At 65.4% G+C, this 20,163-nt stretch overlaps 2 protein-coding genes across 5 annotated transcripts in view; one reads left to right on the top strand and one right to left on the bottom strand.

Annotated features, from left to right (window-relative positions):
* Window positions 1–13,416, top strand: part of LOC118637560 (carboxyl-terminal PDZ ligand of neuronal nitric oxide synthase protein-like) — a 77,830-nt gene extending 64,414 nt beyond the window's left edge. For 2 of the 4 annotated variants that reach the window (XM_036273122.1, XM_036273121.1), the window contains exons 9-10: window positions 2,560–2,725; window positions 3,663–4,027. In XM_036273122.1, coding sequence (XP_036129015.1) covers window positions 2,560–2,725; window positions 3,663–4,027 — 531 coding nt within the window. Of the gene's footprint in view, window positions 1–2,559; window positions 2,726–3,662; window positions 4,028–12,441; window positions 12,752–12,932 lie in introns of those variants that run through there. The other 2 variants (XM_036273120.1, XM_036273123.1) reach the window with 2 other exon arrangements.
* Window positions 7,392–8,945, bottom strand: SPATA46 (spermatogenesis associated 46). Its single transcript, XM_036273125.1, has 3 exons — window positions 8,843–8,945; window positions 8,281–8,403; window positions 7,392–7,900 (listed from the first exon to the last, which is right to left on the bottom strand). Exons 1-3 carry the CDS (start codon window positions 8,943–8,945, stop codon window positions 7,392–7,394), a joined length of 735 nt encoding a protein of 244 aa, XP_036129018.1.
* Window positions 13,417–20,163: the final 6,747 nt, after the last annotated feature.

Below are 20,163 nucleotides of genomic sequence, written 5' to 3'. Positions count from 1 at the left end.
GATCTGCTGGTTGTCGTCGGCACTGCCCGGGTCGACTCTGTCAGGCAGCGGCACGTTGAGAAGGCCACCCCGCAGGGCAGCGTGCCCCCACAGGAGAGCTGGCTGTGGGCGGGCACAGACTCCCCCAGCCCCGTCCAGCTTGGGCAGGACCTGAGGTCACCGCGGCTTCCGGACATGGGCCCCCTCCCTGCTGTCCCTCAGGGCCTCTTCCTGTGAGGGCAGCAGGGCGCCCTTGTCCCCGTCAACTGCTGGTCCTCCAGACAGCTGCTGCCCGCCCACTGCCTGCGGCCGGCCTCTCCGCACCCTCTCCCGCCCAAAGGCGCCTCTTCCCCGGCTGCCAGGACCCGCATCTGTGGGCACAGGCCGCTCTGTGAGAAGCAGTGGTTCACAGACGTCCGTGGTGTCTCCCACGCACTTAAAGCAGACGAGATCTGGCCGCCTGGCGTCCGCTCCAGGCAGCTCATCTGTGGTCCGACCAACACTCTGTTGCCACCAGACTGCAGGGTTTCCTGCTCCATTGGACACAGGGTCCCAGCGCCGCCGTGGGTGTGCTGTGACCTCACCCTCCGGTGGGGGACACGCTTTCCTTCTCTCTGGGAGCCTCCGCGGGCTCCTGGGAAGAGCTGGCGATAACGACAGTTCCTTGCAAACACGATGCCCCGGGCCCCTTCTACGCTACTTACCCTTCAGGCCAGTCCCGCTCCGCTCCTGTCTCCGGCCTTAGACACCCCCAATGGGGTCCTGACGGTCTCAGACCTCAGCCTCTCCCGGCCACTCCCTGCTGGTTCCCAGCTGGTTCAGAAGGGCCGCCCTGGCCGTAGAGGAACTCGGCAAAGGTGTCACAGGTGTCGTTCGTCTGCCCCCATTTCCAGGTTAGACCTCTGTGTGCCCACAGTGGGCACTGAGCCCTCTCCTGCCCCCCCCAGCATGAGGCCTCCTGGCTGCCCTGGCTCCTGCTCCCCGTGCGCCCCACGCGCCCCACGGCAAGGCTGTGAACGGCTGCGGGACTGCATGGCCTGCGCTGGGTCCACGCAGCTCCAGGTCGCTCCGGCCCAGCTGACTGGCTGCAGGGGGGCGGCTGCCTTCCTTCCCGGTGGCCGGTCCCTGGCTGAGCTCGTGAGAACGTGGGTGCTGCTCAGTATTGCTCTGGATTTCTCCTTGTGCTCGGTCTGAACCGAGGGTGGTTCCCAGGGGCGGTTCTGGAAGCTTGCGGTCGCCTGTACTGTGGTTAGAGAAATGGCCCGAAAACCCTGTGGTCAGTGGCTGCTCCTGTCCCAGCTCCCCGCCCAGCTCCCCCGTGCATGCTGCACCCCTGCATGTGTGCAGGTGGGGCCCCACCACTCCCTGTGCCCGAGCCTCCTGACCCGCCCGGCCCTGCTCCCACTGCGACAGAGGAGCTGGAGTCCAGGCAAGTAGCAGAGCGAGGGCAGGGGCAGGGGCAGGCGGGCTGGGGGTGGGGCCAGAGTCTCAGGAGCACAGAGCTGGGGCTGGGCACCCGGCTGGGCTCGGCCGCTGGCTGCCTGTGGCCAGAACAGTTGTCAGCAGAGCCCAGGGGTCTGCAGGGGAGCAGCCTGCACCTTCGTGGAAGGTGCTCAGGACCAGTAAGGAAGGTGCCGGGCACAAAGGGACCGCCGCCTGCAGGGCGGGGCTGTGAGCTCCCAGAGCTGGACCCAGGCCGGTCTCGAGTGCGCAGGCCTCCGCAGCGGCGGGAGCCCGGCCCGCGGGTGCCAGGCAGGGCAGAGGCCCCGTCACAGTGGTTCCCGATGGCGCCGCTGTGGTTCCGCGTTCCCAGGGCAGGGCAATGCCGGGGAGCCCTCCCTGCGTCGGCCGAGTCTCCCTTCACCTGGCACCGGCCACCCGGCCACCGGGGGCGGAGTCACAGACCATGCAGCTGCTGGGCTGGGAGGTGGAGACAGTGAGGTCCAGGGGAGCTGGGGTGCAGCTGCGGCGGCGTCTCCGGGGCGAACTGCTCTTCGGAGTGTGGGGCCTTTGTGGTCCGTCGGCTCCTGGGCTCCTCGTCCCACCGGCCCCCCTCTAACCCCGTCTGCCTGACCCCGGCCTTGATCCACACCCGTCGTTTTGGCCCAAGAAAACCCCTTTCCCACGGGCTGCCTTACCCCCGCCACGTTCATGAGCTTCCTCTCTTCAGGGACCTTCTGGAACCTTCCACAGACCTCTGAATGCCCTTCTAGGCACAGGGTCCCTGTGGGAACATCCTTACTGCCTGTGCTGTTCTCCCAAGGAGCTCCTCCTGCGGGGTGTCTCCCCACCCCGCACCCCAGGGGCCGCCAGAGAGCACAGGGGCCGGAGGCAGTCCTGGGCCGTGGGCATGGAAAGGGGGGAGGGTCAGGGCCGAAGCTGGCCCCGGGCACCTCAGTGTGGGAGGGGCCGTTGGGGCTTCCACGGCCTGGTGTGTGTGGTGCGAGGAAGGGCGAGCTGGAGGTCAGCGGGTCAGTGGTGGTGCCAGCGCATCACAGCCCAGGTGCCGCTCGCCGGATGGAGCGTGGGTGAGCGTGGCCCGCGTGCCGAACGCGCTCATCCGCTGTCCCCCGCCTGCAGGTTCACCTGCTGAAGGACCAGCTGGCGGCGGAGGCGGCAGCGCGGCTGGAGGCGCAGGCCCGCGTGCACCAGCTGCTGCTGCAGAACAAGGACGCGCTGCAGCACGTATCCCTGCTGGTCCGGCAGGTGCAGGAGCTGGAGCTGAAGCTGTCGGGACAGAACGCCAGTAAGCTGCTGCGCCTGGGCACCCGGGCCACCACCTGGCCTTCCCGGGAGCCTGTGGCGCCGCCCTGCCGGGTGTTCCCGCAGAAGCCACAGGCGGCTCTGCCTGCCGTCCACGCAGGCGGCCCTGGCCCTGCCAGCACAGGGCAGCGCGAGTCTCGGCCGCCCCTCGTCCAGTGCCAGGCACGGTCAGGGCCCCAGCCTCCCTGCTGGGCTCAGCGGCCACCCTGAGGTCCTTCCCGTGGACACACCGAGCACTGCGGTGGGACGTGCCCCGTGGGCGCCTGGACGTGGCTGTAGGGCTCGCTGTGCGCTCGGCCCCTCAGCACAGCGCAGAGCAGGCAGTACGGCCCCTAGCGGCCGGCAGAGGCGCTGCTGGCCACGCGCCGGCCTGTGCTCAGCTGCCCCAGGCTCGCCGGGAAGCACACTGCACACCGCCCTCCTGCGCCTCCAGGGGCCTTCGGGGTGCGCTGGGGTCCGTTCTGGACGTGAGGGAACCGCTCAGACAGGCAGAGACGGAAGGTTCAAATGATCTGATCACAGGACGAATGCCCCCCATGATCCAGCAGCGCCCGGAGCTGCCCTGCAGCTTCTCTGAGGCAGCACCCCCGAGACGACACCGGTGCCTCTGGGCGGGCTGGGCTCTGCTTTCACAGCCCAGAGCATGCGATAGGGACCCACTGCCCGTCCCCCCAGGGAGCTCTCTGGACTGTTCTGGTCCCTTGGGCCTCCCCATGGGGCTTGGTGCTGATCCCAAGGTCACACCGAAGGTCATGTGCTGCTGACACGCAGCCCATCCACCCGAGGTGGCCCTGTCACCCTGCCTTGACCGCACCCCGGACGTGGTGGGTGGGAGGGCGGGAGCCAGGAGGCAGCTCAGCTGGTCCGGGGGGCCCGGCAGCCTCCCCCCACCGCACGCTTACCCTCCCCTCTGTCGGCAGTGGGATCGCAGGACAGCTTGCTGGAGATCACCTTCCGCTCCGGAGCCCTGCCCGTGCTCTGCGACCCGACGACCCCCAAGCCGGAGGACCTGCCCTCGCCACCCCTGGGCGCCGGCCTGGGCCCGCCCGCGGGCAGCCCCTTCGGTAGGCACGACTGCCCCGTGAAGCTGGAGTGCTTCCGCTTCCCCGGGGCGCGGGGCCGGCCGCTGCTGGGCGGCCTGGAGCTGCTGCGGTTCCGGGAGTCAGGCATCGCCTCTGAGTGCGAGTCCACCACGGACGAGAGCGAGGAGGAGCCGCCGCGCCTGAGGCACGTGCGGCCGCGCCAGGAGCTGGGCGACAGCCTGGAGGACGAGGTTGCCGTGTAGAGCGCCGCGGACTGTGGGGCGGGCGGCGCCCACTGGCTCCTGGCGCAGCGGTGGGCTCCAGGAGGATGAGGATCTGCCTGGAGGGTGAAGCGGAGAAGGTGGAGGCCCAGCGCCTCCCACAGCTGTGGGCAGGCACCAGGGAGCGGCCCGAGGGCCAGCAGGAGGGGAGTCGTGTGCCTCTCCGGTGCCTGGTGTCTGGACACCAGGGACGCTGCCGGCCGCCTCCCGCCGACCCCATGGGCGCGGGTCCTCCGGCCCTGCAGACGCTGGAGGCCGAACACTGGTCGAGACAGGCAGGATGTCCTTCCGTGGGAGTGGACGTGGGTCAGCTCTCGGGTGACCTGCACCCAAATGTTGTTTTCTGTGTTCGGTGTGAGTGTGCGTCCCAGGGAGACAGTGCATGATGTTGGTCAGGCCCTGCTGTGGGGGACAGTCTCTGTGCTGTGGTCAGTAGGTCCACGTCTTCCCCGTCCACGTCCTGCCTGTTAACTCAGCCCCATGAGGGGCAGGCTGTCCCCTGTCCCGCGTCCCTGTCCCCTTATCCTCTGTGTCCCCCTCCCCTGTGTCCCCTCTTCCTTTGTGTCCCCCATCCCATGTCCCCTGTCCCCCCTCCTTTGTGTCCCTTCCCGTGTCCCCCCTCCCGTGTCCCTTCTCCTCTTTGTTCCCCCTCCCATGTCCCCCTCCCATGTCCCTCTCCCCTGTGTCCCCCCTCCCATGTCCCCCTCCCTTGTGTCGCCCCCTCTCCCCATGTACCCCTCCCATGTCCCCGCCCCACATCCCCCTCCTTTGTGTCCCCCCTCTCCCCATGTACCCCCTCCCATGTCCTCCTTCCTGTGTCCCTCTCCCCTGTGTCCCCCCTCCCGTGTCCCCCTCCCTTGTGTCCCCCCTCTCCCCATGTACCCCCTCCCATGTCCCCCCTCCCACGTCCCCCTGTCCCTTGCCCACTCTCTCGTGTGGCCAGGTAGTGAGGGCAGGCTCCTTTGCATGGTGCTGTCTGAGGGTCAGTGGGCGAGGATGGAGGCGCTGAGCCCTAACCCTGCGGACAGCTGGACAGTCCAGGTGTGAGGAGATAGTGCAGCTGTGTCAGCCTGCTGTGCACCAGGCATCGGGCAGGACAGGTGTGTGCTGTGTGCACGTGTGTGAGGGGAGGGAGACGCATGTTGGCGTGTGAGTGACGGACAGGAGAAGGGGCGTCCAGGGCTGTGGTTCACCAGAGACGTGTGTTCTTTTCCTGAAGTCCGTCTGGTCAGAGAGGGCGGTTCTGTTCCATTTGTTTTATTTTCTGATTAACCTCTGGAGGTGGGTCCAGACACGGGGCAAGGAGAAGCAGGTACCTGAGACCCCAGACCCCGAGGATGGCGGTCGGGACGTGGCTTGGCTGGGGGGCAGGCCCATGTCTCCTTGGGTGGGTCCCTCGGGCACCAGAGTTGAGAGTTCAGAGCGCGGAAGACCTGGCTCCAAGGCCCTTCCCAGGCCCGTGGATTGGGGGTGATGTGTGGACGTGGGCTGGACGCAGAGGGGTCCACTGCCTGACAAGCTTGTGAAGGGGTCGGAGGCGGTCGTGGAGGAGGGGACACTGTTCCTGTGACGCTGGCTCTGCCCTTTGGCACCTCGCCCCCGGTGTGCCCCGGGCCTCCAGACGGCTGCCAAGTCCCAGCCTGTCCCCAGGGGACCCAGACCAGCACCCGCTGGGGTGGAGCTGGGGCCCAGGATGGATCTGGGGGCCTTGTCACTGCCTTGCTTTTCCTCGTGCTCACTGAGCGCAACTGCTTCTCACCCTCCTGCCCTGCCTGTGCGGACGGCAAGTGGACACCAGGCGCCGGCCTTGGTGCTCAGCCCAGCGCCTGCAGGGCGGACAGACGGACAGCTGCCCCTGCAGGGCCCTCCGCACAGCCCCTGGCCCCCAGGCTCTCCCTGCTCCTGGGCGGGGTCTGCTCCTTCCCTTCGCTCTGGCCCTGCCCCTGCTGTGGGCGCTGGGGCGCAGAGACTGTCCCTGTAAGTGCACTTACTCCCTCCCGGGGCTGCGGCTCCTCTGGGGCTTCTGCTAATAAACTCTCTCACCTCTGACTGCTCTGCCTCTGCTCTGCCTCACTGCTCCTCCTCCTCGCTGCCCCAGTTCCCAGGCCGGGACGTGGCTCCCAGGCGCGGTGAGGGAGCGTCCGTGTGACCCGAAGGCTGTATGCGGGGACCAGCCGCGTGCTTGTCCGGGGACACGTGTCCTGCGGGGACACGCTTGCTGTCACAGTGGAGGAGGGAGGTTGGCAGGTGGCGGGGGAGCCGAGGACGCTGTCAGCCGTGCGGGGATGAGACACCTGTTGGCAGTTTTCCTGGCTCAGACAGCGCTGGGCTTGTGGTGGTGGCAGCCAGTCTGAGTGCTCGGGAAGCGACACCCCGCTGCTGGGAACTAACACGCCGCCGCCAAGTGACACCTCCCTCCGGGTTCCTGTGCGAGGGCCCGGCTCTCTACCCCCTGCTCCGAGGCCAAGCAGGCGGCCCCGGTGGAGGCTGGGGGTCAGGGCCACAGGCTGCACTGCAGGAGGGAAGGACGGGGAGGGTGCAGGGGAGCGCGGGCAGGTCACCAGGTCAGGCCAGGCTCAGGGCTCAAGCCAGCAGGCAGTGGGGGCTGGGGGTTCGGGGCAGCAGGTTGATGAGGTTACGGTAGGTCGGGGTAGGCTGCACAGAGGGCCGCGGGAACGTCAGGCCACAGGGAGGCCCAGGTGAGCGAGGGCAGGGGCATGCGTCCTCGGGCGAGCGCTGAGCCCAGTGCCTGCCGGCTGCCCCCGCTCCCGGGAGGTCACGTTTGCGCGTGTCCACCTGCGTGTTGCTGTGACTCCACAGGTGTGAGAGGCCCTGGTCTGTGCCGCTTCTGCGTGAGGGACGTGAGGTGGCCGAGCCTGTGCGCCGGGCCCGGCATCCCCCTCTCCCCCCCATGGACCCTCCTGGCCTTCAGCTGGGCCTAGGCTGTCCTGCTGGTGGACAGGAAGGAGGGGCGTCCCCGCAGGGGGGGCGAAGGCGGCACAGAGGCCAGTCTGAGGGCCTGGGTCCCCCCAGGCAGCACCGCAGGCACCTGGAGGCCTGAGAAGGGCCTCTCTGAAGGGTCCCAGGGCTGGCAGTGCTGGTCTGAGCCCCTCAGTGTGAGGCCTCGGCGGATCTCCCCAAACTTCAGGTGTTGGGGAGAGGGGGAGGGGGAGAGAGAGGGGCAGGCCCAAGATGTGGGCCTGGGGTTGCTAGGCAACTGGTAGCTGAATGGGGCAGGGGGTCCGGCCTGGACAGAGAGGGACAGCGGCGGAGCTGTGGTAACAGGTTTATTGGTCTCTCCCTGGAGACATAAAGAGGCGCCGGCCCCGCTGGCCTGGCTGCAGGCCTACTTGCGGGCCTGACCGCTGCCCAAGGACGGCCTGTCCGCCGGCCGGGCCCAGAGGGCCTTCAGCTTGCGGTAGAAGACCCTGCAGCTGAAACCCTCCCTGGAGCCGCGCCGGATGTGGCCCCGGAGGGAGCAGAGCGTGGGGTACATGCGGCAGCAGGCCGCGCACTTGAAGCCGTTTTGCTGGGCGGGGAGCCCGCGGGAGGCCCTCAGGATGTCCTGGGACGTGATGTGGTCCGTGGCGTCCCCGGGCCTGGACGTCTTGGCCTCCCGGGGGCAGGTGTCCTCTGGGGACGAGGAGGACGAGCACACGCTCTCGACCGCATCCTCGGGAAGGCAGCCGTCTCCCCGGCCCTCATCCCGCAGCGGCTCCGGGCAGCTGTGGGCCTCCGGGTGGCTGCCCCTGTCCACGCACACAAAGTAGCTGTAGGGGGAGAACCACGGCCGGTAGACAGTGCAGCTGCGCCTCAGCTGCTCCCCATTCTGGGGGTCTCCCAGTGTGCAGTCTGCAAAGGAGAGGGCGGGGTCTGAGCCTGGGCGCAGGCAGGGCAGGGGCCAGGGGCAGCAGTGAGGGGGCTCTCGGCCACCTGCGCCCTGCCCGGCGGGGCGTGGTCAGAGCACCTTCCCACGGGCGCTTGCTCTAAGGACAGACAGCCGGGCACAGCAAGCAGCCAGCCTCAGGCCTCCACGGCCCCTCCTGCCCTGGTACATGGCCGCTGTCCCTGCCCCACCCCTGCCGCAGCCCAGGCAGCAGCTCGTCCCCCCCAGGAGCTGGGAGGGCAGCACCCGAGGCTGCGCAGCCCGCGGGTCTCTGCAGGGGGGGCCAGAGAGGGCATGAAGGTCAGCGCCAGGCACCTGTCCCAGGGACAGCCCTGTCCCCACTTCTCCTGGGCCCCCAGGGGCTCACCTGGGGAGAGGACCACGCCCTGCCGGAGCGCACTGCTTGGGGGCAGAGGCGGCGGGGTCTGCGCCGGGCAGCTGGCTTCCGTGGGGAACACGGTCTTGGCGATGTCTGGGGGCAGAGAAACGCTCTGGGTCACTGAGCGAGGTTGGGAGTCGGCTTGGTCCCACCCAGCACACACCTCCACCCCCGTGGGTGCTTTCGCACAAGGCCGGGGTGAAGCACGGCCCCCCCTGCCCCAGGTCTGCTCTGGTCATGGCCTGAGGCTGCGACATGGTCCGTCTGCCAGCCCTGGAGGTCGTTTCTGCGACGGAAACAGCAGAGTGTGTGCAGGGACCCTGGTCGCCCGCCAGCCACACCCTGGGTGCCGCTGACACTGGATAAACAGCCACCAGCCTCCAGGCTCGGGCAGGGGCCGCCCGGTGTGCAGCCACACTCCGTGCACTGCTGGGGGGGGGGTGTCGGGGGAGAGTCCCGTGTACGAGTCTTGTAGCACCCACGAGAAGCCCAGACCCCATATCTCTGGGGCCTGTGCGGCGCCAGGGCTCACCTGGCAGGCTGGTGCCTCGCGAGGACAGGGGGTCAGGGAAGGTGCTCAGGGTGGAGGCGGAGGCGCGAGGCCCCGAGATGCTGAGGAGCGAGAAGGTCTCCATGCTCTGACTAGTGCGCAGGTGAGGCGGCTCCCAGGGTCCCTGCGCTGCCCGGCAACCAGCATTCCGAGCGCAGGCGACATCACAGGCAGGGCCCCGGGTTCCGCCCTGCGAGGCCCCTCCCGCTGCCTGACCTCTGCCTGACCTCTGCCACCAGTGTTCTGTGCTTGGCCTTGTTTCTGGCGTTTTGGGTTGAGGTATACGTTTCACGTGTTCTTAGGAAATAATTGTAAACTTATAAGAAGTTGTGAAAACAAAATTAGTGCAAAGAACCTGTGGGCCGGGTGCAGGTTTTCCCACTGTGACCCCGCCCATGTCCGTCCGCTCCCCCCTTGTCTGGGTGCCCCTCCCCCAGCTGTTGGAAGGTCCTAGGAGAGCGACCGGAGGCGGCTTCCCGGGGTGGGCGTCTCTGCTTAGAAGCGACTGGCGTCCTGCCCTGGGCTCACGGTGAGACCTGGGGGAGAAGACATAGCCACCAGCCCGTGAGGGGCTCCGTGAGGGTGTTCAGTCGGTGTGCACCCCGCTTAGCTCTCGGGGGGCAGGACTGTGCATGGGCCCCGCCCGTCAGGAGCAGCCGTGGGTGTGGGTGTGGGTGAGCTGCTGTGGGGAACCCTGGGGGTTGTCCTGTGTGCAGCACCTAGCCAGCCGCCTACAGGACTCTGAGAGCTCGGGTCTGAGTTGGGAACCCCACTCCACCCTCAGCCCCCCACCGTGTGGTGCTGGGGGACCCCTCGGCCCCTGGCTTCCCCTGTGTCAATTCAGACATGGGCTTGGACGACCATCCTCCTGGTCTGGAAAGTAGTAACTGATGTGTGGGAAAGAGACGGCCTGGTAACGAGGGAGGTGCACGGGGTCCCGAGGACACGCGGGCGACCCGGCCCGGCCCAGGGTGTCCCACGGGCACCTGGGAGGCCGACGCTCGTGGGAGGGAGCGGAGGCTGGCCCAGCTGCTCCGAGAGCTGTCAGGGGCTCTGCTGGTCACTTGTGGAGCAGTTGGTGGGGCCTGGCCCCGGGGCAGCGAGGGTGCGGGCCTCTGTCCTGCGCCCTGTGTGCGTGGCATGCTGCTGGCCCGGGCCGCAGGTGCCCGCTGGAGTGGGCGTCACTGCATAAACTGTCTCTCTCGTTTGCTCCCCTGCTTTCCGAGCCCCCTCCTCGGTCGCTCAGGTAAGACACCGTCTTTCTTACAAATGGCTACGTTCCCAGATTACTGTGCATGTTGAGGGGAGGGCTGTGGGTCCCCCTTGCCACCGTATTCTCAACCACTGAGCCTCTGGTCCTGCCGACGGGGTGGGGGGACAGAGAGTGGGGTCCTCGGTGCCCCCGCAGGGAAGGGGCCACTGCTGATGCCTGGGAGGTGGGGGTGAAGGAGCCACAGACAGAGCCCACGCTGGGGAGCAGGGCAGCCCCTGCCGCCTGACCCCGGAGCCCCAGCAGACCAGTCCCCAGGGTGGGGTCGGGGAGGCTGGGCAGCTTGTACACTGAGAAAGGCTGGGAAGCAGTTTCTGCCCGTCCTCAGCCCAGCAGGCAGCGGTCTTTGAGTGTTCGTATAAAGTCAGTCCCGTCCAGTCCAGCCAGCTAGTAAACACCTCCTGTTGTCCCAGGCCCTGTTCTGAGCATGGCCAAAATGAAGCCACGTCCGGTGCTCCGTCCCCACTGTGGCGACGGCGTGGTCACCGGGAAGACAGGGAGGTTGTGCGGACAGCGCACAGGGGCTGTCTGGGTCCTGGCGAGCGTGGCAGGGCCTCCGGAGGGCCGTGCGCCAGAGGCAGGGTGGCCCGGGGCGCCCGGTCCAAACAGCCACTTCCGTTCATCAGGATTGTTTGTGAATGATGACAGCAGGGCTCAGTTTGCACACCACTCAGACAGGTGCTTTTAGGAATGCCCGTCTGCTCTGAACATTCTCCGTAAACCAATAGGGAAGCAGTGTGGACGTGTCTGAGCCAGAGGTGGGGGTCCACCCTCTCCACTGTGGTCCGAACACCTGCTTTGAGGGAAACAGGTGAATGAATACCTTAGCCTTTCCCGAGGCTTCTCTGCTAGTCTGCAGGCGTCACGGTTACAGAAAATTTACGAGGTTGCGAGGTGTGCAGTAGGCAAATTATGCAGAAGAGAATACAAGCCACCCTCCTTGAGGGGGAGCAGGAGGCTGCGAGCCTTCCTGGGGTGAGATGGGCCTTGTGCCAGTGGGCGGGGCCACCCCACACCGGCCAGCTCTGCGGGCCCTCAGGCCCCGCCTCACAGCGGTGCTTCCCCTGCACAGGGGTCGGACTGTGAGGTCATCGCAGGGGGGTCTCCGCACCTCTTCCCACAGCCTCTTCCTGCCACCCAAAGGCCCTTAGCATACAGCTGACCTAGGTCGTTGGCTCAGAAGGGATTCCTCTGCCCGGAGTCCTCCCGTGCCCAGGCCTCAGCAGTGCAGGGCAGAGGGCTGCTTCATGTGGAAGTCGGGGGAAACGTGCCCCTGACCTCAGTTCCTCTTAGGAAGGCCCGGCGAGGACACGTGGCAGAGGTGCTGGCCAGGTCAGGCCCTGGGACCAAGCCAACCCCCCGCCCCAGCCCCACAAGCCTGCAGAGCGGGTCAGGACAGAAGCCCGTGCTGCTTGCAGGGCTGGGGGCTGCCTACCTTGTGGGGTGGGCCTGCCCCAGTGGGGGAGGAGGCCGTGGAGTGTGAACAGCGTGGCGTCGGAGCCCTGGGCTCCAGCCTCTGTGAATACGAACCCTGAGCACATGTCTCCACCTGCAAAACGGGCTCGGAACTCAGCTCGAGATGCACCGAGCGCCTGCGGCGTGTGCGACCAGGCCCTGGAGGACACGGAGATGAACGAGGCCCTGCCCTTCGAGTGCTGACAGCCAGTGGGCCTGGGCCCGGCCCTTTGAACGGATCAGTCCAGCCAAAGGGGCCCCCGCGGGAGGGACCGTCCACGGGGCAGTTTAGGCAAAGCTCGCAGGGCAGAGTCAGAGTGCTGTCTGGCCTCAGGGGGGAGTCCCTCCCGCTGCAGCCGGCCAGGTCTTCCTGGGCACAAGGAGACTGAGTGAGCTGTGCTTGCCGGCTCCTGCGTCATGAGCGCCCTCGGGCAGCTGGCCCGCTGACCCAGCCCACCCCGGGTCCAGCCAGGGCCGGCATCGCCACCCTGCGGTGCTGTCCGGGCTCGAGGCTGTCCGCCCACACTGCTCGGGGCAGCGGACAGACGTCCGGTTTGTTCCTCTCGCCCCACTGGGCTCACAGCCCCGCGGGGGCTGCGGGCCAGGGCAGGTTCGGAGCACGGGGGAGCCTTCCCTGGCCGCAGCCATCAGAGACACACTTGGGCTGGCAGGTCAGACTTTCGGTCCCAGGTCCCACCCGAAACCTGGGCGGGAAGGTTCGGGCGGCTTCCTGACTCTTTCTGCGGATGTTTCCAGATCCCAGGCGTGGGGAGCTCTGGGTGCGGCTGAGGGAGGGACCCGGAACGCGGCGATCCGAGCCTGCGCCCCTCACGTGCATCTCTGTCTCTGTTCGTAGTGGACCACAGCACGTTTGAGAATCTGAACGCGTCCCTCACGCCGAAGCTGCAGTCCAGCCGCTCTGTGCCCCACTTGGCCAGGCTGGGGGCTCCCTCCGCTATAGCCCCGGGGTCTGTGGAGCCGGGCGGGCCGGGCCTCTGGGTGGGCAGCAGCCAGCACCTCAGGAACCTGGGCAGAGCTGTGGGGGCCAAGGTGAATGACTTCCTGCGGAGGAGGGAGGCCTCGGGCCTGGGCAGCGTGGGCACCATGGAGGTCAACAGGACAGCAGAGGCCCAGCTGGCCGGCGCGCCCAACGGGGAGGATGACAGGTGAGTACACCTCCTGCCCAAGCATCCCGCAGGACCCGCCCGGGGTCGTTGCACAGCTCTGACCTCAAGCGAGGTGTCACGCTGCCCGGAGAGAGTGGGTGAGGTCAGAGTGCAGCGGGGGAGGCGAGCGTGGCGGGCGGGTGGCCCTGGTCAGACGTGCAGGGGATGGTCACCCTTACAGGCCGGCCCTGTCGGACGCCTTCCCTCGGCTGGACCCTCCACCCCCCATAACTCGGAAGCGAACCCCCCGGGCCCTGAAGACCACGCAGGACATGCTGATCTCTTCACAGCCGGTCCTGAGCGACCTGGAGTGCGGGACGGAGCTGTCCCATGGGCAGCCCCAGGACTCCCCTCCCACTGCCCAGCCTGTCCCAACGGACGCTCCACAGCTGGAGGCCATGGCAGAAATGGCCCTGCCCAACGGGGAGGTTCCCCTGTCGGTGCCCGACCTGCTCCACCAGGAGGGCCAAGAGGAGTCCAAGCTGAAGGCCCCCGAGGGCAGCAGGGCCCGCCCCCCGGGCCCCGTGGACAGGAGCAGCCTCCAGCTCAGCCTGAGCCCCATGCGCCTGGCCGAGCTGCCACAGGACAGCAGCCCCCGCCCTGGGGCGCGGACCTGCAGCCTGGACGGCGAGGGGCCCCACCCGGACCTGCTGTCCTTCGAGTAGAGCCCCTCTTCCAGCAGAGCTTCCCTGCGCCCCCCCCTCACCCCAGCCCGTGGGTCCCGCACCGGCCCCCGGCAGGCCCCCAGGCTGGCGCCGGGCCTGAGCCCTGTTGTCCTAGGATGTCCTTGACCTCACTTCTGTGGGCTCTGCTGCTGGCGGAGCCAATGGACACAGCTCCGGCCGGGGTGAAGGGCCGGTTCTCCCTGTCTGTCCCCACAGGCCTGCTCTGGTCCCCCCGCCCGCTCTCCTCCAGCCTCAGGAACCGTGTGGATTGGGAATGATGCGTGTGGCGTGCCGATGGCCCAGGCCGGGAGAGCCCCCGGTCCTGTCAGTGCAGGCTCGGCTGTCCCGTGCCTTGTCCCGTGAGGGTGCTTCTCAGGCCAGAGGCCCCGAGGCAGCGTGTGGCTGGGTTCTCGGGGTGTCTCCCACCTGCCAGGTGGACAGCAGTGAGGCTCAGGGTTCAGGGCCATCCTGCGGGCCCTGGAGAGGCTGTCCCAGGCTCCACTGTGCGAAGAGGCCCCCATTCTGAGCTTCCCAGGGCTCCCCGCTGCCTGAAGTGATGAGCTCTAGGGTCTGCGTGTGGGGTGCAGACTGAGGTCGGGGTGCAGACTGCGGTCGGGGTGCAGACTGAGGTTGGGGTGCAGATGGAAGTCAGGGTGCAGACAGCCCGGCTGCAGACTGAGGTCGGGGTACAGGCAGCCAGGGTGCTGACAGCCGGGGTGCAGACTGAGGTTGGGGTGCACACGGTAACCGTGGGACAAAGTGCCTTTAATTCGCGGCAGGTGTCGCTCTGGTGCCGAAATAGCCTCCTGCCCGCATCTCTGGGGCCTCGCCTGCCTTCCAACCGTGGTGCCTTTGGAGCTGTGAGGGGCTGGCCTCTGGGGTCCCCACTCTGTTCTTGTCTCCCCCAGGGGTCCTGTCCTGCTGTCTTCCTGTTGCCAGGACACCCTGTCGGGGCAGCCCCCACCCTGGGGGCCTTTGCAGCAACAAGAGAACTTCCCTGCCCTTGAGCAGGTGCCACCCAGGGCTCCTCCTCCAGCCCCTGCTCACTGTGGGCTTCCCCTCAGTCACTCCCCACATCTCCCAGGAGTCCTTGCTCCCCTCCACCCCCCACCATCTCCCTGCCACACCTACCCTCTCCCCACCCACCTGGAGCCCCCCACCATATCCCTTCTCCTCTCCCCTCCCCCCACCATCTCCCATCCATGCCCACCCACCTGGAGCCCCCCCCACGGGACCCCTCTCCCACCCCCTGGAGCCCCCCCTGGAGCCCTCCCCCACCCCCTGGAGCCCCCCACTGGACCCCTCCCCCACCCCCTGGAGCCCCCCACTGGACCCCTCCCCCACCCACCTGGAGCCCCCCCGGAGCCCTTCCCCCACCCCCTGGAGCCCCACACTGGACCCCTCCCCCACCCTCTGGAGCCCCCCACTGGACCCCTCCCCCACCCCCTGGAGCCCCCCACTGGACCCCTCCCCCACCCACCTGGAGCCCCCCCGGAGCCCCTCCCCCACCCCCTGGAGCCCCCCACACACTCACCTCTGCAGCCAGGGGATCTGTGCCTCCTCCCTCCCATCCCGTCTTCCATTCCTATCACCCCGAGCTCACAGGGAAGCCTGGCCTCCCCACAAGGGTCCCTGATGTGGGCACCCCAGGCTGGTCAGCTGAGCAGGCTGACTGGGTCCTGCTTCCTCCAGGGGAGTCACTCGGACGTGACCCCACCACCACCCGCTGTGCACTCGTCCTCAGTCCTCGGGCTCACTGTGCACTGCCTGGCCCGATCCCAGGACGCGCAGGCTTCCGCACAGAACGTGGGGCCTGGGCAGAGGGCCTCCTGCAGTGCGGGGAGCAAGCCCAGCTGCCCAGGGCCGTTTGCTCCCGCTGGAGAGCTGCCTCCTCCCCAGAGACCAGGGTGGCTCTGGCCCTGACCCTGTGGCTGAGGGTCAGACATCAAGGGCCTGCTGCCCTGAGCTCCCTGCCCCTCACACCACACTCAGGCTCATCCACGTCCGGCCCCCAGACCAGGCGGTCCCAGGACCACGCCAGGCGACCCCGAGTTCCTGAGGCGCCTGTCTGATGCTGGCAGGGGATGAGGGTCCCGCCTTGTGCACCAGCTGGGCCTCTCGGGACGCCTCACGCTCCAGCAGCAGGGCCGGTGCTGCTGCCCGAGGCTGGTGCAGACAGGCGGGCACTGCACCTGCGCCAGGGCAGGCCGGAGGGCACGTGACCCTGCTGAGGCCACGACTCAGACCCACCCTGCACAGAGCTCACCTGTTTCCACGTCTGTCCGCACCCGATGGCCGCCTCCCGGCAGGACCCCGAGTGAGCTTCTCCGGGAGCCTGCCCACGCAGGACAGCGTTCTGTGTCCACAGAGAAAGTTGGGGCCACTGCCTTTCTCCCCGCCCTGTGTCCCCTGTCCAGCCCAGCTGTGCCCCACAGGCCCTGGGGGGGTGAGACAGGTGCACCTGTAATCCCTCAGCCTCGCACGAACAGACCTTGCCCCGCCTGGGGAGGAGGAGGGTTGCAGAGCTATCCTGAGAATTTTCTAGAGATTTTATATTTATATTTTTAGTAGTTTTCTGCTACAAGGCAGCACAATAAAATCTGTCTGGTTTTGCTGGTTTGGTCTTTGTCCTGATGGGCGGGAGCGGCTGGTGTTCTGAGCGGGGGCTCCAGGAGTCTGGGGACCGTGCTGCGAGGGGGCCGGATCTCGAGGAGACTGTCAGCCTCGGGCCCTGGAGAGAGGTCCCCGAAACGGCCAAGTAAGTGCCCCGCTCCCCACCCACCTGGCCCGCGCAGGAACTCGGTTTGACTTGCTCCGAACAGAACCTGAGGGACCCGCGATGTCATCTGGGCGACTCTGTGTGCAGGTGTGCACGCCCGTGCCGAACGGGGGCGGGGGGGAGGCTGGACCGGCTCTCCCAGGGCCCCTGTCAGCCAGCCGCCCACCTTGGCAGCCCCCTCCCCCATCCCTGCTCCTGAGGGCTGAGCGGAGGAGGATGGAGGGGGGCCATTCGCAAAGTGGGGAATGGTCTGTGGGCCGTGCGCCCTCTGGGTCCAGCCCGAGCACCTCGCTGCATGGCTGGCAGGAGTGGGCACAGGTGCCCGTTCATGCAGAGGTCACACTTCAGAGCCGGCACCTGCCCTGCCGTCACCTCTCCGGCTGCTCAGCCCCAGTCCGCACGCAGTGTTCGTTCTTCACTTGGGCTGGGCTGTGAATCGGTGCTTGATTCCCAGCCGCCAGGGTCCCCTGCATCCAGCGCCGGCGGTTCCACGGCGTTGGTGTCCCCAGTGGCCCTCGGAAGGCGTGGTCCCGGAAGCCCACTTTTCAGACGCAGACACTGCTCAGCTCGCTCAGAGGCGCGCGCGGTCTCATCACACCGCCCACCCTGTGAACGAGCATGTCGGCGCCATTTCCCAGATGGGTCACCTGAGGCTGGGGTTGTGCTAAGCAGGTGGCCTTGCAGCTGATCAAAGGCGGAAACCTGAAGGCTTGGGTTTCAACTTGGGGGGGGGTGATCCCCCCATCACAGCAGCTCGAAAATTCCAGGTGTCTGTGGCCCAGAAGCATCTTGTTTGGTTGGACCGTGTTCAGGGATGAGAGACGTGTCACCAAACACTGACTAGTCACGTAGGACGGGAACATAGGCCCAGCCCGGCACCCGACAGCACAGGGCGCAGGGAAAACGGTGTCTCCCGGCTCCCCTGGGCTCTGCTCCCGACGCCAGCCCCCTGCAGGGAGAGCTGTGGGCCCGGTTCCTCAAGGCGTCGGAGACGGGGTCCTGGCCACTTGTCCAGCTGCCCCACTGGTGAGGGGCACAGCCGGCCCAGGGCCTCGGCACAGACGCCCGTGGGGTCTCGGTGTGGGTCTGCGCGGTGCATCGCGGGAGGGTTTCCATGCGCCTGGAACCGCAGACTCCAGGGCGGCTGGCCTGGTGTTACCCCGGAGCTGAGGCCCCCGCGGGGAGGGGGGTGCACAGTTTTGTGGACGCTGTGGTTCCTCAGGGTGCGAAGCAAGCTTCCTACTCGCGTTCTCGGTGGTCTTCTGACCCCGTGTGGCAGGCTTGAGGTAGTGTCGTGTCTGGTCCTCACTCGTGAGATAAATACTCTCCATTTTAGAAAGGCTGTGCTTTTCCTAAGATCTTTCCGCAGATAGTACGCGCGAGAACAAGGTCAGACGCAGCTCCTCTCAGCCAGGGGTTGCAGCGGGCGGAGGAGCTTTGGGAAAGGGGGTGCTCCCCAGAAGTGCGGGAAGGGCGGAACCGGGGGGCCGAGATGGCACAGAGGCTCACACACGGGACAGAGATGGACACTCTCATCTGGACATGTTACGGCCAAAGGTAGGATTGTAGAGAGTCCGTCAGAGTCCAGAAAAGAAAGCTCACCCACAGGGGCCAGGTTGACACTGGACATCTCCGCAAGATCCGATACCACGGGAGGGCGCCTGGCGGCGTCACACTGTTGGATGTAAGAACTTGCGACCTGCCCTGGCCAGCGTGGCTCAGCGGGTCCTGGCTTTGAAGGGTCTTGGGTTCAGTTCCCGGTCAAGGGCACATCCCTGGGTTTCAGATTTAATGTCCGGCCCAGTCGGGGCCGTGCAGGAGGCAACTAACCTGTGTGTCCCTCTCACGTCGATGTTTCTCTCTCCCCCTTCCTCTCTCCCTCCCTCCTTTCTGCTGCCTCTAAAAATCAATGGAAAAAATATCCTCTGGTAAAGCTTAAAAAAAAACTTTAATCCTTTATTTTATACTCAGTTCAACTATCACTGAATGTAGAGATATTAGGAGGCACACAGAGAGCGAAGTGTCCATCACTCAAGACCCCCTTGAAAGTGTGTATTTGAAAAATACACGTGTGTGGAGTTTACTTGTTCTTGACAAAGGACAAAGCAAAGGGACCTTTTTGGTCTTGTGATTATAGACTATTTTAAGTTTAGATTTTTTTTTTTCTCTCTCCTTTGTCATTGTTTTAATTCTTTCTGTGCCCTTCCTTGCGGTGTCTGAAGACTTTGGCGGCTTGAATCGAATAGCAACCTGCGGAAGGCCGGTCACTGCTGGTGGTGACCCTGCAGGGAACTGGCTCGGCTTATTTTTTGTTTTTTTGTTGTTTCTCGGACCTTCGTGGTAGTTCTTGACCCTCCTGAAAACGCTACCGGGTAAGAGGGCAGAGAGCTTTGGGGATACCCAAGAAGCACCTTCCTTCAAAGGCGGCATCGATTTTTATGTCCGCCAGATTTTGAGACAATGAGCCTCCCTCCCCCGATGTTATTGTGTAAGAACCAAGAACTAGGAGTCACTCTTGTGATTCGAATGTTTGGGGTTGGGGGAGAGCTGGGGTTTCTGAGCCTCATCTGTACCCACGTGGTCCTCTAGCAACGACTTTTCCGAACACAAAATAGGCCCGGCCGGTGTGGCTCCGTGGTTGAGCGTCGACCCTGCTCCAAGAGGTCGCCTGTTCGATTCCCAGTCAGGGCACATGCCCAGGTTGTGGGCCTGATCCCCAGTGGGGGGCCTGCAGGAGGCGGCCGAGCAGTGTTCTCTCTCATCGATGTTTCTACCTCTCCCTTCCTCTCTCTCTAATATCAATCAGTCGATAAACAAACAAACATAAAATAGGGACCCGGAGTGGTGACGTGAACTCTCTTGGACTTGCTGCAGGGGGTTTGGGTTTTGGCGAGTCCTTCCCACTCTTCCGAGTTCTTCGCGGGCAAAGCACCTTCTTGAGGAAAAGAAGCCTCCTTCAGATCCACGGACAGTCCGTGAGGCGCGGGGCTCGCCGCCAGACCCGCCCCGGGTTCCGGCCTGGATCGCGGGGCCCCTGGCATGCAACAGCTGTTTCTCTGCCCGGTGACTTGTTTTGCTTCGGAAATAATCACGTTTCAAAGAAGACAAAAGCAAAGGGAAGAATGTTTCATCGCCGAACAGAAGTAAAGACTGGGCGTGTTTTGCTGTCTGACCTTCCGCTGTTTTATAGACATACTTGTAATTTTTTATCTAACGTGGAAGCCTCTACCCACTGTTCATGACCAGCTAGTTGTTCCCCCGTGTCATCGAATAAGAACGTTAAAGAGGGAGGAGACGTTTGAACGTACGGGAAAGTGGGCCGAGTAGCTGGGTCAGTGGAGTTACTGTTATTTCTATAACAACAGGCACAGGGGGATGGACGAAAGGCACTCAGATTTGCTGTATCAGAAAGTGAGGGGGTCTGCAGGGACAGAGGGAGAGAAATGTGCTTAATTATAACAATGGAGACATTTTAAGTATTTCAGAGAAAAATAAAAGCACAGGAAGCCTGAGGTCAAGGTGTGGGTGGAGCCCAAGGTGTGGGTGGGACCCCTTCCTGGGGTGTCAGCAGCACCTCCCATCCTCCCAGCCCCTCCTCAGAGCTGTGGGTCCCTTCCTGTCCCAGGGCCCTTATCCCGTCAGGGGCTCCACCCTGGAGGCCTCATCAGAAACGGATGCCCCCAAAGGCCCCCCAAACACCATCACACGAGGGGCATCAGCGTGAGGTGTAGGGGTCCTGGGTGCAGCCGTCGTGAGGCAGAAATAAATCTCAGTAGAACAAATCATAGTCACCGGAAGGCTGCCGGACTCGCCAAAGAGAGATCTCAGACTGGAAAAAAATCTGACCCAGCAATATTTGGTCCACAAAAGACAGTTAAAAGATTAAAAAATAATAAATTAAATAAAAACAAAGGTTTGAGAAAGTATGAATTTGATGAAAACCAGGGTGTGATATAAAATATAACTCA

Source organism: Molossus molossus, unplaced genomic scaffold (genome assembly GCF_014108415.1).
Source record: "Molossus molossus isolate mMolMol1 unplaced genomic scaffold, mMolMol1.p scaffold_m16_p_20, whole genome shotgun sequence".
NCBI classification, from domain to species: domain Eukaryota; kingdom Metazoa; phylum Chordata; class Mammalia; order Chiroptera; family Molossidae; genus Molossus; species Molossus molossus.
The sequence above is the reverse complement of the archived record's forward strand: the minus strand, read 5'-3'. Positions and strand labels throughout refer to the sequence as shown.

What these genes read in the sequence shown, in the direction of transcription:
- SPATA46 (XM_036273125.1), bottom strand. Translation starts at nt 8,945, where the DNA reads ATGGAGACCTTCTCGCTCCTCAGCATCTCGGGGCCTCGCGCCTCCGCC. An exon ending in GCGAGGCACCAGCCTGCCAG is followed by an intron (nt 8,404 to 8,842) that starts GTGAGCCCTGGC and finishes CTCTGCCCCCAG; the next exon opens with ACATCGCCAAGACCGTGTTC. An exon ending in AGGTGAGCCCCTGGGGGCCC is followed by an intron (nt 7,901 to 8,280) that starts AGGAGAAGTGGG and finishes CCCTCTCCTTTG; the next exon opens with CAGACTGCACACTGGGAGAC.